This window comes from Hippocampus zosterae, chromosome 11 (assembly GCF_025434085.1).
Source record: "Hippocampus zosterae strain Florida chromosome 11, ASM2543408v3, whole genome shotgun sequence".
Classification (NCBI taxonomy): Eukaryota; Metazoa; Chordata; class Actinopteri; order Syngnathiformes; family Syngnathidae; genus Hippocampus; species Hippocampus zosterae.
The window spans coordinates 778,139-795,452 of NC_067461.1; the positions used below are offsets into that span (position 1 = coordinate 778,139).

A 17,314-nucleotide genomic window follows, 5' to 3' on the forward strand; every position below is an offset into this window, starting at 1 on the left:
TCGATAGATAGATAGATAGATAGATAGATAGATAGATAGATAGATAGATAGATAGATAGATAGATAGATAGATAGATAGATAGATCATCAAGTACTCAACCCACAGGACCACGAGGCTGCTTTCCTGAAGCCGTTCAACTCAGCTAGAGTTCAGTAGTCCGACATCAGAGACCACATCATACTCTGCCCACCTTTGTTCTCAGATCCCCGTTTAATTGTTGGAACACGCTGCACTAAACTTCGTTTTCTGCACCTGATTGTGTAGATGTACATCATGTTGTGGGTAGTTCCCTAAATGTACATGTATAAAGGTTTCTGCTGTTACATTATTTAGATGACATTATATTCCATGTTCTATTTCAGTTGGCCTGCAATACTTGGGAGATAAGTGAGATCCCTCATCAGAAGGCTTTCGAGCTATTCTTAGCTGACCGGGAAGGAAGGTATAAGGTGATCTCTCTGTATGAGCCAGATGACTGACAGATAACAAGCACGCATAAAATAAAATAATGTCCGCTGCAGCAATACCGTTACGCTCCCCGTTCGGGGTCATAAACGCTCACTTATGTGATGCTCAGATCATTGACTGACATCACCGTGTGGTGATCATTGAAGAGGTTTTTCATGTTGGCGCCTGTGTGTGTTGTTTGCAACGCTAAGTAGGTCATCAATAATAGAGGATGGGCCTTGAGTATATGGCGTAAAGTTAAGAATGGGCCAGACATTTATTTCACACACCATAATAACTCAAGAATTTCAAAATAAACCTTTCGCAACCGCAAACCGTCAAACAAGTGTGATTGCTTGTAATCCAAGTTTGCTTTGCGCAAATGAAGAGTTCCGTATTTTCATCCGCGTCGGGGCCACCAATAGCAAAAATTGCTCTTTGGATTTAGTTTTCTCTGTGTTTTATCAATACACTTCTTCAAATACACCCTGCTCCTCCCTCCTGCCTGCTTTTTGGGGTCCACCACCACCTTTTGCTACGTGACAGAATACAACTAATAATTACCTAATGACCAACAGGTGTGCAACTGCAGGGGGAGCCCTACAGCGCCACTGGTTGGTCCCAAACCAAATCATGACACCACGAACCATACTTGTATCATTTGTGTGCACATTTTGAGCATGACGTCTCTGATCCACTGGTTAAAGGACACTTTGATTCTCTCCTCTTTCATCTCAAACTGCTTCAAACAACAAAGCGTGTGACGGAAAAGTGGTTAGGACTGCACGACTGTCTGTGTTTTATGTTATGTGTTGTGTTTATTTTACTTTATGTCAAGTGTTTTGTTAAGCGCTTTGTTACAGCTGCCGCTGTTGTGAAAGCACTCTATAAATCGGCATGTATTGTATTTGTGTTTTGGCAGTAAACAGTCTGCTTGGATTAGTCCAATCTCCGCCACTGCGTTATTAAGATACAACATATACAAATCCTGTATGCTGTACTCGCCGTGCTGCTTTAATTAACCACCGTGTGCGGAAGCAGGCGGCAAGATCAATTTTCTTGATGATGTTTCCCTAAAACAATCGAGTGGCTCAACAGAGAGTCAAGTGCTCTTTCTTTGTTTATTGCGCAGTCTGTTTGTGTGTGTGTGTGTGTGTGTGTGTGTGTGTGTGTGTGTGTGAGAGGGAGAAACCCGCAGGCGGTCGTGAGGCTTCCCTTCCACTCGGGCCTAATCACCGAGCAATCACGCCGCCTCACCTTGCCCTTTCGCTCTTCAAGCACAAGAGCTCTTGAAAAGCTGATTTCCTGCCTCCTCGGAGGGCGCGCCTTGCTTTTGTCTGCCGAGGAGACGGGTTGAAACGATAATTGTTGGCAAATTGTGCACGCAGATTTATAACGCTCATTTGATTTGCATGACATTTTTCCAGGTTTTTTTTTTTTTGTACTTGCTCACTTGACTCTTTTAATGAGTGTGTGTGTGTGGGGGGGGCAAATCTACTTCTTGGTTATATGGTTGAAAAGTGAGGTAGCATACATTTGAATGCATGTTATGGGAAGGGGGCAAGATGCTCCACCTTCTTCATGGAATTGGAGTCATTAACTAAGTGTTTACTGAATATCAAGGAGCTCTCTCTCGCTCGGTCGCTCTAATTTCAGGCATGTCCAGCTCCTCCTCCTCACTAGCGCCACCTCTGAAGCAGCATTAGAACGATCCGGATTATTTGAATCAGGTGTGTTGCTTAGGACTGACTTTGGACACCCCTGCTCTAATTTCACACGAGCATTCACACCAACACCCTTTGCATGGCTTGGAGCACAGTGAACAACATCAGACATGCACACGGAGCCCAAAACCAGTTTCACAGCTGTCCAAAACATGGGATCGTAACACCTTACATAATGATAGGTTCCAAATTTCCAAAATTCAAGCCCCCTATATGTCCAAGGAAATATCGAATAGAGACTTAGGACACAAATAAAATCAGCCCAAGTTTATAACGTGAGCACACAGTTTATTTGAAGCATTATTAAGTCCCACTTCGATCTGTAGCAAGATGGTCCTACATTCTCCTCACTGAAATCATGCAAAACGTGTCATTTAATGAAACACTTTCAACAATTTCCAATCACCTGACCTGTGAAACACGCGAGAGAGCCTCATGTAAGGGGTTCGTAACCTCCGCCCTAGTTTGGACTTCCCGAATGGAGTGGCCTGAGTGTTGCCTCGAGCGTCAGCGGTGGTGAGTAACCCATTCGAGTGGATTGGCAAGGCGATCGTTTCTGACAACACCAATCACCAATGGGTGCCAGACCTAGCGACCCGCCGACTACATCCCTCCAGTGGGCATCTGATGTCCGTTCAGTGTCAATATGACATGAAAATCCGAATGTCATGGAACATTGATATCACATGACAGCTGCGTACCCCAGGACCGGCCGGGTCTAGACAGGGGCAAATCAACGATGTGACCCCCCCCCCCCCACACACACACACACACAATACATGATATTTCACATATTTTTATGATCTCCTGCCTCTCTCCTCCGCTCCACTTGTTCCTGTCTTAATTTCTCGCTTGCCCCCGCAAATGTAGAACGTATCAAGCTGTTTCTCGACTCGGCTCCATGTCCCCTTTTTCGCTCTGCTCAGTGCTCGGCGTTATCGGCCTGCTGCCGGCCTCACTGAGTGGGACGGCCGTTTTCCAATCAGCCTTCAGTATGCAAATGAGCCAGTGTCAGCATTCTCCCAGCAGTCAGCTGCAAATGCGAAGCAAATGAACGTGGTTTAAACTTTTGTGGAGTGGCCTACATCATTGCGAACAACATAATGAAAGCAAGAGTTCGTATTTGTCTTGAAAATCTTTATTTGTTCAGTCAAGCACAAAAAGCAAAACCATATACAGCGTAAGCTTATGTTAAATTAGTAGTTATTTTCATTTTATATTTGAGCATTATATTCCTTTATGTTATATAGTAGTTACCTAAATTATATTCTGTTTAATAATTCTTATGTTGCTTGCGTCTGATTGGCTGAAGAGAAGCAGGAAGTGTTTTCGTTACCGGAAAAGGTTGCGTTCGTACTTACTCACCCATCCTATTCGAGCCACCTAATGACAAACATTTTAACCTACCTACCTACCTGTTTATCCAAACCATACAGTATATCCTAACACCTGGCTTAAAATATGCACTTTGTACTCTTTTGCGGCGGAGTGTAACTAAACGCCCTCGGCTCCTACCGAAGGAAGCACGGTCATAGCACCGTCCCCGGCAGTGTCACTTCGCGGGTTCACCGGCATCGTCTTGTGTCATCATCGCGGTCACAGGATGGCCGGTTGCTCGAACAGTGGGGCCACACTACCACCTACAGCCAGAGGGCGGTACTGCAACTCGGCTTTAGCGAATAAAGGAGTCCAAAGGTGCTTCTTCTTCGTGACTGGGCAAAGAAGTTGGAAGCAGGAGTAGGCCAGCCTCTGTGCTCCAGGGCCACATTTAATTTTTGAAACGGACAGATGGGGGCCGGTTCATTCGTAGATTTTTTTTACATTTTGATTGGGAACAATTGAATCTAAATGTTTATTTTATTTTAATCGCTTATATCGTTTAATGATTCAGCTTTGTTGAATTGAGTATTTTACGACATTGCAGTCACAATGTCTGATCCGATCATTTTGAGATCGTAGAATTTGTTCAAAATCAAGCAGTTTCAATGGACTAATTTGAAGAAAAAGTAACTGTTGGCAACAAATAGTACAAGATTCTTGATCGTGCAAACTTCAGTGAAGATCCTTTACCTCTCGAGTTGGTTCCAACTCTCTCGCTGTACCAAGTGGCTTCGACCATGTTTGCGTCCAAAGTTGAAGAGGGACCAGAGCGGCGCTCTGCACAACCTCTCGTGACAAGAACAACCTGAATGGCAAGTCAGATGGCAATAAAGGGCATCGATCGGCTGACTGCCTGAGCCCCGCCGGCCAAGGTGACCCGGGGAATGCCGGCGCTCTACAAGCAATTGGTCCCCTAACGATATCGGGAGGAACGCTTCAGCCGGAAGAAAGCATTCACCAAAGCAAGGGCGATCTTCTCCCTGAGCAGGCGAGAGGAGAAGGCCAGCCAGCGATTCTTCCTCTTGCTCCTCATCCTCACGCTTGTGGTCATGCTCTGTTTGCCCCAGCTTGAGCTGGCAGTGTTTGGTCCGTCGTACTCGAGGGAAGGAATGTTCATTTTGCTCAGTAATGACATGCTCAAGAGCGACTTTGCCTTTTGAGTCCTTCAAAGTTCATGGTAAATAAAGACTTACTGACAAAGCTGGCCACCAACCTAACATCACTTGCGGTGACTCACCCGCTCACCTACTGATCGACTGACCTAGCTTGCTACCTACCTACCACACCTTAGTACCGACCTCTGTATCCAACCCACCTACCTATGTAACTACCTCACCTACTTAGCAAGCCAACCAACCAACCCACCGAACTACCAAGTCACGTCTCTGCCTCCCTATCTCACTTCTCTAGCGACATACTGTAACTATCCACCACCTGCTGACCTAACAACCCACTGGCCTACATATCTCCATAGCAACTAACCTACCATGCTTGCAGTATACCGAAGCACTCCGACCAATCATCTTACATGCCTCCCTACCTAACTACCGGTAATCCGCCTACTCTCTAGCTCCCGGCCGACTGACCCACCAGCCCACCCGCCGACCCCCTGACCAATGCACCAATGTGTTTGCGGATGAATTACATGAAGTTCTCCATGTTGATGTGTGATGATTGGGCAGTTCAGTCAGTTTATTGAAAATAAATTATTCATGTGAAGCATAAGTTGACTCTGAAGCGTGTGTGTGTGTGTTGTGAACTCAGTACGCTGTGATCTAACTGCAGCTGACAGGCAGGTTTGAGGCCTCTCTCCAGGGTCCACCGTGAGTGTGTGCGCACGTGTGTGTGCGTCTAATTAGAAGCTCAGTACGAAAGGCAGCAGGTCTCTTGCAAGTGCTTGTGTGCATATGTCAAGTCGGGCTCTCTGTCATATAAAGAGCTAAACAAGCACCCGCTTGTGGTTGTTTTGCCTCCCTACATATAAAATGAGTCCAATATGCGGCCTCGTCACTTATTCATCTCTCGGCCACCTCCGGGGCCCGCGCTAAGTCGAAACGACAGCTCCGTCGGGCCTGACGGAGACCCGCCGACCTGAAGGAAGTTAGCCGGACAGAATGGTCCAAAACAGATCAATGATACGCGCATTGGTTTTGAGAAAACCCAACAAAGGAGTCCTACCTACCTATCGACCTACCCCAGCGGTGACCCACCTACCGGCCTTTCGGTGACCAACCAAACTCAACTCAGCTATATTTCTCCAGCACTATAAAGCAAACAATACATAAAGATTGGTGAGCCAATTACTTCAAACGCGTGTGGCACAATAGTTTTGCTTACAAACGACATCCTTTCCATCTTTTCATTTTAAAAAAGGATCAAAAAAGCAAAAGTGATGTGTGTGGTACGCGCTACTGGAAAAGGAAAAGGGGCAGGGGAGGGATGGGGGGGTTGGATGCCAGTTACTTTACAGCATGTCTGACAGCCATCATATGATCCTGAGACAGCGTGACAGCTGTCTTCACACCCCTTCTGCTTACACACACACACACACACACACACACACACACACCATTTTTGTAGCTACACGCATCGACAGCAGGCCAGAGGATGAAGACAAGAGCGATGGACAGATTGGAGGAGCAGACATAGGTTAGGGACGGAGCTGCTGGAGGCCAGACAGGAGACAGATACGCAGATGGACAAGACACCGAGGGGCTGGTGGACGTCAGAAAGTCAGCTGACAATCAGGAGGATGGCCTCCCAAAGGAAGAGCACACGAGGTTGTTGAGCATGAACTGAGGAGAGACCAATTGGCGCTCGCTTGCAAGCGGCTTAAGGTCGCCGGTCGGCGCCCCCTATGGTGCCGACGTAATCTACCCACGGATGTCAGATAAAAACCCAGTTGCACTTTGGTCCTGACCAGATCCGGAGTGACCCCTGAAGATGGCCAAAAGCAAGTTTTGGGGAGTGATGCTGACCAAAATGTTGCAAGACCAAGGAATCAAGCCCACTGGAACACCCAACTCGACGACTTCGAGGCCCAAAACCTTGATGGCAGGCGGTTTCCTCTGATGCCAGGCGACATTCCACGCCCTGGCGCACACCAGCTGGCATATGCTAACTAACGATACGAAGTCTCGAGCTATTTGCCGCTCGGTCCGTGAGCTCACGCGCTACCATGACGGCCGTGCGTCTGTACTCTCGTTTGTTTGGGCTTGGCCGAGCACATCCGTTCGTTCCGTGGCGGCGGATGTGTTGAATGCACAACTCCATTGGAGCAGATTATTTGGGAAGCTTAGGATGCGCTACCCGCACACCCCCCCCCCCCTTGCCCCCCAAGCTCTTGCTGTGCTTTGGGTGATGTGTCCCCATGCACTAGCGTCAACATCACAGCCAGGACTGGAGCGCTGTCAAATACGCTAACGCACAACCTTTTTGAGGCGACACTAACACAGCAAGAGTGTGTGATGACTGCGACCAAAAAAACGCCGCCCGCCTGCACCTCTTCTCCCGAAATGCCAAAAGCTTCCCCGTTCCCCCTGAAAATGTGACGCGGTTACCCTATTGTGAGGCTGCACCGTGTGATCTTTTCGCGTAGGATATCAGAAGCACTCGCCAAAGATGTTCTGCCATATTTTACCTTGCAGTCATTTTCTATTTTCCACCAGCTAGCCTTCTATTCTATTCTTTTCTCTTTTTTCAACGCGTGTATAAAAAGCGGAGTTTGCAATTTGTCAAAGGCTAAAAGGCAGGAATCTCAATGACTTGGCGGGACATGAAAATGTTGGGTTTTCGCAGCAAATTGGAAAAGCACATGCTGCGTGAAGCCGGCCGAGGTAGCTTTTAAAGTCCCGGCAGACGCAGGACAGATCAGCGCACGCTTCTCTGCGCCATTTGGAGCATCCGGCCCACTCGCCAGTAGCGCGAAGCTGCGATCTTCACACGTATGACACCTCCGTCCACCGAGGCCCAGTCGGTCGCCGCGCATAACAGCCTTCCTGCTGTTGGGCCGCCGTCACATTCTCACTTCCTGATGCGTCGAGACAGACACCCGATCTCTGGGACACGGATCCACTTTTCTCCTTTGCTTCCTCTTTGCGTGTATGCGGGGAGAGGGAGGGCCCGAGGTTCGGCGGTCGGAGGTACACTGGTACTCCGGTGCTCTCGGGTCGTCTCCCGCGGGAATGCTGTGATGGAAGAAGCGACGGAGGGAAGGCACGCATGACAAGATGTAGAGGAAACACTTGTATTGAAACAGATATCTTAAAAACAAAACAGGTTTTTCAATGTAAAACTGCCAACTTTTTTTTAATTTAGCCCCTCACTGAGGTTTTTTTTTGTGTGGGTGGGTTAGGGGGTCATCCTTGTTTTAACCAGAATGCACACATTTGCAACAATTGTTGAATTCTTGGCCATGTTGCCAAAATGCAAACCGTTCTTTAAAAGAATCGTAACCGATACGATGCTTCGAGGCCACTTGTTGCGAAGCAGAATCATTTGTGCCCCAAATAAGTCATTTGCATCTTGCAGCCACACCCATGAGGCTGTTTAAATGGAAAACGAGTGGTCGTGCAGTCACGTGAAGTTACATCATTTGAAGGAAAACAAACAAACAAAAGAAAACAAAAAGGAGAACGATTTATTCTGTTAAAAAAATCAGCCATGAAGCAGTGAAACTACCACCAATGTCCTGGGGAAACCCTGCACAGTTCCAGTGTCTTTTTATGTGTTTCAGCTGAATTCACTTTCGTGTCTTTTCCTTTGCCTTGCTCTTTGGTAAATTCAAGGTTAAGCCCCTTCCACTATGAAGAAGATCTCCCCACCCCCCACACTTTCCAAACAACATTTTACCAAGTGTGTCGCTTGGGTCGGACGTGCTATTCCCAAAGCTTTCAAGGGCTGCACCTGTGAAAAGTACAGCTGGACACCCAACGCGTGATCATTTGCGTCGCCTTTCCATTGTGTTGAATGGAAAGAGCCGTCTGTATGCTGAAGGGCCATCGGACGGTGGAACGCGCCCAGCAAACGCTGACGCCATGCTCCGCCCACATCCCATCGGAGGTCCACAGCGCCCGTCCGTGCACGCTGCCCCTAAGTGGGGCTAATTTCAGTCGGAGTTGGTCATTTTGTAGGGCCTAGAATACATGTATTTTGAGTTTGAGGCCATGTTGAAAGTCAACTAGATCTTCAGAAGGATAAGCAGCAATCCAAATTGGGTGTCCCTCATCTTCTGGCCGATCAGCACACATCGCATCATCCGTTTTCCATGTGCTTTTTGCATTTTCTGCCAGTTTGGGTCACTGAGAGGCCAGCGCTCTTTCCACCTGTGTTTCAGCACATCTCACGCTACTATGCACGGGTGCATGAGGGGGGCGCTTGGCAGGTGGCAAGCGCGGCCAATGTGTTTACATGTGCTGAGCTTGTCAATGGAGGGAAGGAGCACCGGGAGGTTGTGCATGCATGAAGGCAGGAAGGGCAAAATATTAAGTGAATAATGGATCCGGGTGTTTGAATTATTGACGGTGTGCATTGATGCTTTCATGACAGGGGGTTGGGGGAGGGAGGGGGGTTGAGCTGACATTCCAGGCTTCATTCATGAAAAAGGGCGGCAAATGGGAGTGACTACTGCACACGCTACCGTCCTCCATCCATCCATTTTGTAATCCACTTCTCCTCATTAGGGTCGCAGGTGTGCTGGAGCCTCTCCCAGCCGTCTTCGGGGCACACCCTGAACCGCATGCTAGCCAATCGCGGGGCGCACACGTAGACAAACAAACATTCGCCCTGACACTCACACTTTGGGACAATCTTAGTGTGTTTATCTTTTAATAATCTTTTAGAGACATCCAATATTTGCAATATCTACAAACACATGTAGACACATGTAGCCTCACTGAAATGTGTTGACAACTTATTGCGCTATCTGCCAGTAACCACGCTTCTGCATCCCAGTAAGATGCAATGTCACAGGACATTTCAAAGAGGGACAAATGGGACACAAGAAGGCAGCAGTGTGCCCAGGAATGTTTGCACAGCTGCCAGGGGCAGGGCAAGCGGGGGCAAAGACAGCATGGCACACGTCAACCTTTGCCCCCTTTGTCGTATTCTGTCTTCCGCCCGCAGGGGGTGTTAGGCATCACGAGGACCCGTTTGCCCAGTGAGGGGTGGACAACCATGTGACATCCCCCCACCTGCTTGACCTTTACTGCGGTTGACTCCCCCGGCAGGAGTCCATCACCTCCAAGCAAAGAGCCCTGTGGGAGATGTGGACACAAAGAGGATAAACATGGACAGAGATAGAACTGCGTGAGACAGACTGAATATGTTTCAAAGTGTGCTTATTACTCTAAAACTAGAGGCCACATTTTAACGCGATCCCGATATGCATGGTGCAGTCATTCTGAATAGACCAAACCCATTGCGAATTGTGACGTAATCAACGCCCATTCCCGCGAAATGTTTATAGTTGCTTATAACATGACTTTAAACCCGAGATGAACGGTTTTCTTTTTATTTTTTGTAGGACTATACGCTGTACTACCTACTACAGTACATGTTCGCGGGGCAACAGAAGGGTGACTGTTGCTTTAAGAAAACGTCATCAAAATCCGACATGGCGGCTCGCTGATTCACTGCGACAGTACAGCACAGACGTGTTTGCTAATACAACTTGGTAAGTGAAAGATCCACTTTAAGTGCCCCGAGTGGGTGTAGAAATGTCACAAACGGCATGAAACGCGTTTATGCTTTGATTTGTAGCACTCGCCGAGTTTGCAACTGGCGTTAATGATTTTTAAATGCTTCTTTTTGACTTGGTTACGCGGCACCTGATCTAGTATGTCTCCTTTGTTTTATATCGCAGGTTTTCGGTTCGAGCGGTTCGGACGCCGCTTTCTCCTTCTCTGTTTTGACTGCAATGAATCCAATAATTAGACGGACACTTCCTCGGTCAGTGAGGACTCTTCTGACAGACATCGGTCCAAAGGACGAGTGGCCGGAGGAAGCGGAGGATGCCTCGGCGGCCAGCAGAGATGGCATCCTGCTCCCCGGAAGAGGGGCATCTTCTGGACAGGAGGAATTTATCACTCAGGCTTCGGCTGATGGAAAGATCTCCAAAGTGTGCATGCTGTGCAACTGCAAGCCTGCGTGTTACACTTGCCCTAGGTGCAACTTGCATTACTGCGGCGTGGCTTGCTACCGCAGCCCAGATCACTCGGTGTGCTCAGAGGAGTTCTACAAGGAGGCTGTCTTTGAGGAGTTGAAAAACATGGCGGCAACAGACCAAGAGGGAAAGAAGAAAATGCATGAGATTCTTCTCGGACTGAGACAAAAGGCTCAAGTGACAAATGGAGGAATAGAAAGCGTGTTAAGAGAAGCCGAGATGGAGCAAGACGACGGTGTTGAGGCTGTGGAGCTGCTGTCCAAATTAGCTGAGCTTCAGGAATCGGGAGAAGATAGTATGGGGGAGATCGAGAACTTCACGAGAACCTTGGAAGATCAGGAAGCAGATGAGGAGCCGTCGGAAAGCGTGGGCCAAAATCTGTCGGAGCTTGACCTCGACAAGCTCTCAGAAGAGGAGCTGTGGGCGCTCCTTGACAACGGGGAAAAGGAGAAGTTCACCGGTTTGCTTAGGCAGGGCGCTCTGAGCCGGTTGATCCCCGTGTGGAGGCCTTGGTGGGAGGAACACGACGAGGCAGGGAGAACACTGGTGGAGTTGCTGGAGGAGGGAGTTCAGAATCCAGACCAACAAGTGAATAAGAGCAAGGATAAAACGCCAAGCTCTGCGGTCTCTGGTGTTCCTGCGATTTTTGCAAAAATCCCCAAACTGAGTTCCTTGTGTCCAAATCCATCTCCATTGGTCTGCTACAGTGTGATCAACGCTCTCTATTGCTATACTTTCACATTGCAGCTCCTCAATGGTGACGCTGACTCGCTCCTCTTTGAGTTCTGTGACACCATGCTCGCGTTGTCTGAGGCCCTGAGCTCCAGCAAGGTTTTCAACTCCGTTAAAGAGGCCATACACAGCGGAGAGACACTCATCTTAAGAGGAGGGTATCTCAACAAGCAAGAATCGCACGCCACAGACTTGGCGGTCGAAGCCACCGCTCACGTCCTGACGGGTAGAGACAAAGAGGACGCCACGGGATACATCCTGGCGGCCTTGAGTCAAATACGATCGGCGCTCTCTCGAGCCAGAGCCTCTCTCTCAAAGAAGGGAGAAGAAGGAGCAAAGAGACAGAAATACTTCCTGGCTTCCAAGAAGTGTGAATTCCTTCAGGCTTGGACTCTGGATCATTCGTGTCATACTCGTGGGTTGGCTTTGGAGCTGTGGAACGAGCACAGTCAGCGAGCGAGGCGAAGGAAAAGTGTGGAGGAAACAAAGATGCTAGTTGCGGAGAGCTTTAAAAAAGAAAAGAGGAAAGTTCATGGTACGTTGATACAGGAGTTAAATTAGCGGCTTTTCTAAAGGTTTGTGATATAATAAACAAAAAAAGTGTGAATAATTGTATGCTTGTATGGATGAATAAAGTGCATAACTGGTGAACCCTTATTTGTTTTGTGGCATCCCTTGTTCTAATTTTATAACGATCTAAGTTTAATTTCAGTTTGTATAATTTTTTTAAGAATGGCTTGAAAGTACATTTTACTGACATAAGTGAAACATGTCATACGGATCCGGTAACCACAGGAAAATGCTAATCATTTGGCAAAGTTCATTTCGCTTGTGTATGTGATACAGTACTGTATTCACATTTTTTGAGATGGTGAATTTGTTTTTTTTCTACAATACGATACAATAATGAATGATTTAATTCTGTATTTAGTGAATATATAAAATATTTGAGTTGTTCAGCTGTAAAAATCTCCTGAAATAAATTGGCGTTTTCCATACTGCTTCCATGGCAAGTTCAACTCGCGTTCCAAATATCGTGATGCTTTGGTGACGTAAAACGGAAGTCTCGCTTGTCTTTGCTTCCCGCGACACAGCAAACATGGCCGCGCTCTTGAGATCTGCCCGGTTCCTCAAGTTTTCGCCTTCGGGCATACTACAAATCGCGGGGACCAGAAGAACCGGACCGCCGCCCAGTCGGCTTTTTAGCGGAAGAATTGGTGTCGGCAGGACGGGACTTGTGACCCGACAGACGCACCCGAGTGTGGACAACGCGTCCAGGTAAACCGCTAGCTTGGGTACGCGTGAACCACGCGCCTTAGCCGGATGCGCGTATGTCATTGAGGTTCAATGACAACTACAAAACAAGCATGATTCGTACTTTTCCTGAGAAATATGTTCTTGTAATAATGTTACGATAAAAGTTTTTCTTGTTACTGTTGCTCACGTGGCTTAGTATCAAGTAAATCTAAAGGCACCCTGTTGGGTAATCGGGTTAACATACGTAACAAAAATTTTGGTCCCTCGGAATAATTTTTTTGGTGGACGTTTACACTCGCATAGTAGTTATTACCATCGTTTTTAGATTGCGTATGAACCGATGTAATATAGGGTTTAATTTCCACAGACTAATTATCATTGATGTTGCTTATGTCACGCAGCATCCATGAAGCCAAAAAAACCGCCAGTGGAAAGTCACTGATGTGCCGATCACAATTACGTTCATATTGTCTCCACGAGGAGGAGAGTTTTTCACCCAGTGACGGAGGATAGGTTAAATAAAGGCTAGATTTGAAGGCCTGTGTCCTAGTGGTTACCATGTCTGCCTCACAGTTTTGAGAAGTGGGCCTTTCTCTGCAGTTTGCGCCCACATTCCCAAAGCATGCATGCTCGGTTAATTGAATGCTTTAAAGTGGAGTTTCTTCACCTTTGTTCACCAAGGCACACATCTGACATTAGCTCAATCAAATGACACACCACCAAATGAAAATGTCACAAATTTACGTCATGTCAGGAGATACTGTTTGTCTTGTCTGAATTTGCTTAAAAAATGTACTTATGGTGCACAGAGTGAAGTCTGCCTGTCTGGTTCACCATTCTGTTACATGAACTTCACTATGACCTGAATACTATTGCCAACTAGAGGAAAAGTATGTAATTTTTATTCTGGTCACTCTACGTCCCTGGCATAGATAGATGAACAAAGATACATTGTTTTGTAGGAATTCCAGTGTTTGGACCAGGTAAGTGAACTGTCATAATTTCCCACTGCACAACTGACAAGCTCTCACGGGACAGAAATGTGCCGCAGCTGATCGGTATCACTGCTTTAAATTGTCCATTGGTGGGAATGGAAGTGTTACTGATTGTTGTGTGTCATATTCTTGACCGCTGAATGTAATTGTTGCTTTCCTCCACTCACCCCCTTCAGTCATGCGCGGCCACATGCAGCGGGATGCGTCCGCAGCTACGCAGTGGCCGCGGAGAAGAAGGAGGAACTTAGCGCGGCCGTGCGCACCAAACAGGCCCAGCAGTTCGACTGGGCCTTGGCCAAGCTGGACAGTTCGGTGAGGAGGACCGGTCGCATCACCAGGACTTTGCTGCTGCGCATCTTCCACGACATCTCCAGGGCGGGTAGCTATGGCAGACATACACACCTGCAATCTAAGAGTTGGATCAAATACAAAGAAGTGCAAGTAGAAAGTTGGACCGTTTTGCTTCTTTATATTCACTCCAAAAACGCATGTTGCCTTTTCCATGCCTCCGTTTGGTTGCAGGTTATCCGAGTGGTAACCAGGCCCTGCTACTGCTGCGGAGCTGCGGCTCTCTGCTGCCAGAAATGGGCCTGGACGAGCGCACCGAGTTGGCTCACCGCGTCTGGGAGAAGCTGCAGGAGCTGGGTGAGTGAGAGGAATCGCACAATGGACTTTTTTGCTGAAATCTCAATACATTGGAACGACGACCCGACCGTTCCATTTAATTGGCCGATATTATCGCTTAAAATGAGCAAAAATCAGCCAGGTTATTTATTTATTTATTTATTGCTTCTTTTAAATTTTGTTTTTTATGTTTTACCTATTTATCTACACATGACATTCTGACTAACCTTGCTCCCCCTGCCCGTTCCCAAATTATCGGATTATCTCATTATTCCCCAAGGTGCGCAATATGACGTGAGTCACTACAACGCCTTGCTGAAGGTGTACCTGCAGAATGAGTTCAAGTTCTCGCCTACTGACTTCCTGGCCAAGATGGAGGCCGCCAATGTCCTGCCGAACCGAGTAAGACGAAAGCACGGAAAAAACCACTGACATGATGGATGTTGTTGTCGCCGCTAGCATAATAAGGACATTTTAAAAAAATTCTTGCACATTTTCCAACATACTTTTAATGCACACAGCTGTTCTTAAGTTTGGTCCTTTGTGTTTATAGGTTACGTACCAGAGACTCATCGCGGCCTACTGCCAAAATGGAGACATCGAAGGTGCCAGGTGAGCTTGTGGATGTGCCAAGGGGCTCACTCAAGGGGCCATTTTTTGGAAAATTCATTGCTGGGCATCAGCAGTGGCTGTCTGCAACAGCCAAGTCAATCCTCTGTTCAATGTGCTCGAGGGAGCCCTTCTGATGTGTTTTTTTTTCCCCCAGATTGTGACATCAGAGTGGGTTAGTTAATATATGAACAGCCCCCTACATCAAACATCTTTGCCCATGATTTGGCACAACTAGGCTATGTGACGAAGTGCTCTTTTCAAAGTGTCTAAAACACCAAAGCCAAAAATGAAGCAGAGCTGTCGCCGTGCTGGGCCTCGTGGTGGAGGGCTGTAGGGTGGTCAAAAACAGGCTCCTCGCACCTGTTATCAACTCAAGCCTTTGGAATTGTTGAGGATATTTTGTGTACGTATTTCAGAATCGCCAACCATGAATTGTTTTGCTCGCTTCATTGCCAGCACCATTCTGGGTTTCATGAAGAGCAAAGACCTCCCCATCACCGAAGCTGTTTTCGACGCGCTGATAACGGGGCACGCGCGGGCAGGGTGAGTGCTGCTCCTCTTGTCATTGTAATTATCCAATATTGTCAGAAACAAACAAAAAAAAAACTAAATGAAATAATTGCTTTTATGTCATTGTTACCACAACTTGCAAATGAAGTGAAACAAACCCTTGTACGTGTTGATGTGTGGAACAACAACATTTCTGTTGACTTGAAATGAAACGGTTTGACTGGCAAGATCACAAAACGCTCTTGTGCGCATGGGAAAATGGGCTCCAAACGTGGTGTGTGTGTGTGTGTGTGTGTGTGTGTGTGTGTGTGTGTGTGTGTGTGTGTGTGTGTGTGTGTGTGTGTGTGTGTGTGTGTAACAGCGACATCGAGAGCGCAAAGAACATCCCATCAGTCATGCGGGGAGCTGGAATGGAGCCGGGTCCCGACACGTTTGTGTCACTGTTGAACGCCTACGCCGAGAAGGGAGACATGGACAGTCTGAAGAAGGTGCGTCTGTCTGTCTTGAAATCGAACACCCTACCCTTGAGTATTTGAATCGATAAGGATGCCCGGTCCGCATCAGACGCTGGAGGAGGCGGAGAGCGCCGACTGCAGTCTGATGGACCGAGATGTCATGGATGTGATCTTCACGCTGGCCAAGGCCGGGCATCAGCAGCACATCCCCGAAATGGTGGCGCTCCTGAGGCACGAGAGGGGTTACGTCCCAGGTGCGCCTGCGATATACCACGCCGCGCGCATCTTTCAACGGGTATCTCGGCAAGTGCATCTTCAAATGCTTCTCACCTTGCAGATGCCATGAACTTGTGTCTGAGCCTCATCACGCGGGGCCACCACGATACGGCCTTCCTCATCCTGAGGACGTTTCCCAGCCTGCAGGCGGACGACGTCAACGCCGACTCGGCCAACCTGGGAAACTTCTTCCTCAGACACTGCATCAACATGGACACGGTGCTTGACATCCCTCGCTCACTGAGCCGGCTCATAGGATGTTGGCACCGGTCACCCTTTTGAAACTAAGCTCCCTTCTTCTTCTTCAAATTGGACCATTTTTTGCAAAGTACCCTGTCCAGACACTCTTGTCACATCTCGGATCCTGTTAGTGTGGCGCAGTAAAATGACGCTAATACATTTGACCTGGTGACCAAGCGGTGGCAGAAATGAACGGCTAATGACATGAACTTTTTGCATCCTTTTCGCTCTCCAAATGATCATGGAAAGTCGCTCATTGTCGGGCGCCTGCGCTCTGAATGCTCCCGTCGCACGTCGTGACCCGTTTTGTTGTTTGCGTTTGCATTACAGCCACTGGAGAAGATCAGCCGCTACTGCAAAGAGCTGCAGGACGCCCAGCTGCACGCCTCGCCGCTCCCCTTCACGCTGTCGTGCGCCCTGGAAGCCAAGAAGACCCGTACGACGCCGAAAACTCGATAGCTTGTGAAACGCCAGACCGCGGTCACGTCGTTAAGGGCTGCTTTCTTTTCTTGCAGATGTGTCTCTGGAGCTGATGAAGACGATGAAAGAACACAACTTGCCCATCAGACCTCATTACTTCTGGCCCCTGCTGGCACAGCACACGAAGGACAACAACGTAGCCGGTAACACGCACACGCGTGCACATGCACTCATGTAGGGAAGACATGAACATTGTAAATGCTCTCTTTTTATTGATCGTTTAGGTATTAACAGTCACACACAACACACACACATGAATAATCACAGTGACTTCTATATGCACATGCACACTCAAATGAGTAGAAATGTGACAATATTCCTCCCGCCCCCAAATGACCACCTGTCAGAATTCTGCATCTGGTTGGAAGGGCCACTTAAACCTGAAATGGGATCCCTTTCGAAATGTTTTTTTTTCCACC

The 17,314-nt window shown here is 47.8% G+C and overlaps 2 protein-coding genes across 2 annotated transcripts in view; both read left to right on the top strand.

Moving 5' to 3' along the window:
- The first annotated feature begins 10,146 nt into the window (after positions 1-10,146).
- znhit2 (zinc finger, HIT-type containing 2) lies at positions 10,147-12,103 on the top strand. The gene is made up of 2 exons (XM_052080645.1): positions 10,147-10,225; positions 10,415-12,103. The coding sequence occupies exon 2, from the start codon at positions 10,469-10,471 to the stop codon at positions 12,005-12,007; it is 1,539 nt and encodes a 512-aa protein (XP_051936605.1). The 5' UTR covers positions 10,147-10,225; positions 10,415-10,468; the 3' UTR covers positions 12,008-12,103.
- A 409-nt stretch (positions 12,104-12,512) lies between these two features.
- The window catches only part of lrpprc (leucine-rich pentatricopeptide repeat containing), a 41,297-nt gene continuing 36,495 nt past the window's right edge, over positions 12,513-17,314 (top strand). The window contains exons 1-11 of the mRNA XM_052080604.1: positions 12,513-12,724; positions 13,875-14,077; positions 14,221-14,343; positions 14,603-14,724; positions 14,876-14,934; positions 15,391-15,477; positions 15,806-15,932; positions 16,009-16,153; positions 16,237-16,394; positions 16,746-16,851; positions 16,931-17,038. Coding sequence (XP_051936564.1) covers positions 12,546-12,724; positions 13,875-14,077; positions 14,221-14,343; positions 14,603-14,724; positions 14,876-14,934; positions 15,391-15,477; positions 15,806-15,932; positions 16,009-16,153; positions 16,237-16,394; positions 16,746-16,851; positions 16,931-17,038 — 1,417 coding nt within the window. The 5' untranslated portion in view covers positions 12,513-12,545. The remainder of the gene's footprint in view (positions 12,725-13,874; positions 14,078-14,220; positions 14,344-14,602; positions 14,725-14,875; positions 14,935-15,390; positions 15,478-15,805; positions 15,933-16,008; positions 16,154-16,236; positions 16,395-16,745; positions 16,852-16,930; positions 17,039-17,314) is intronic.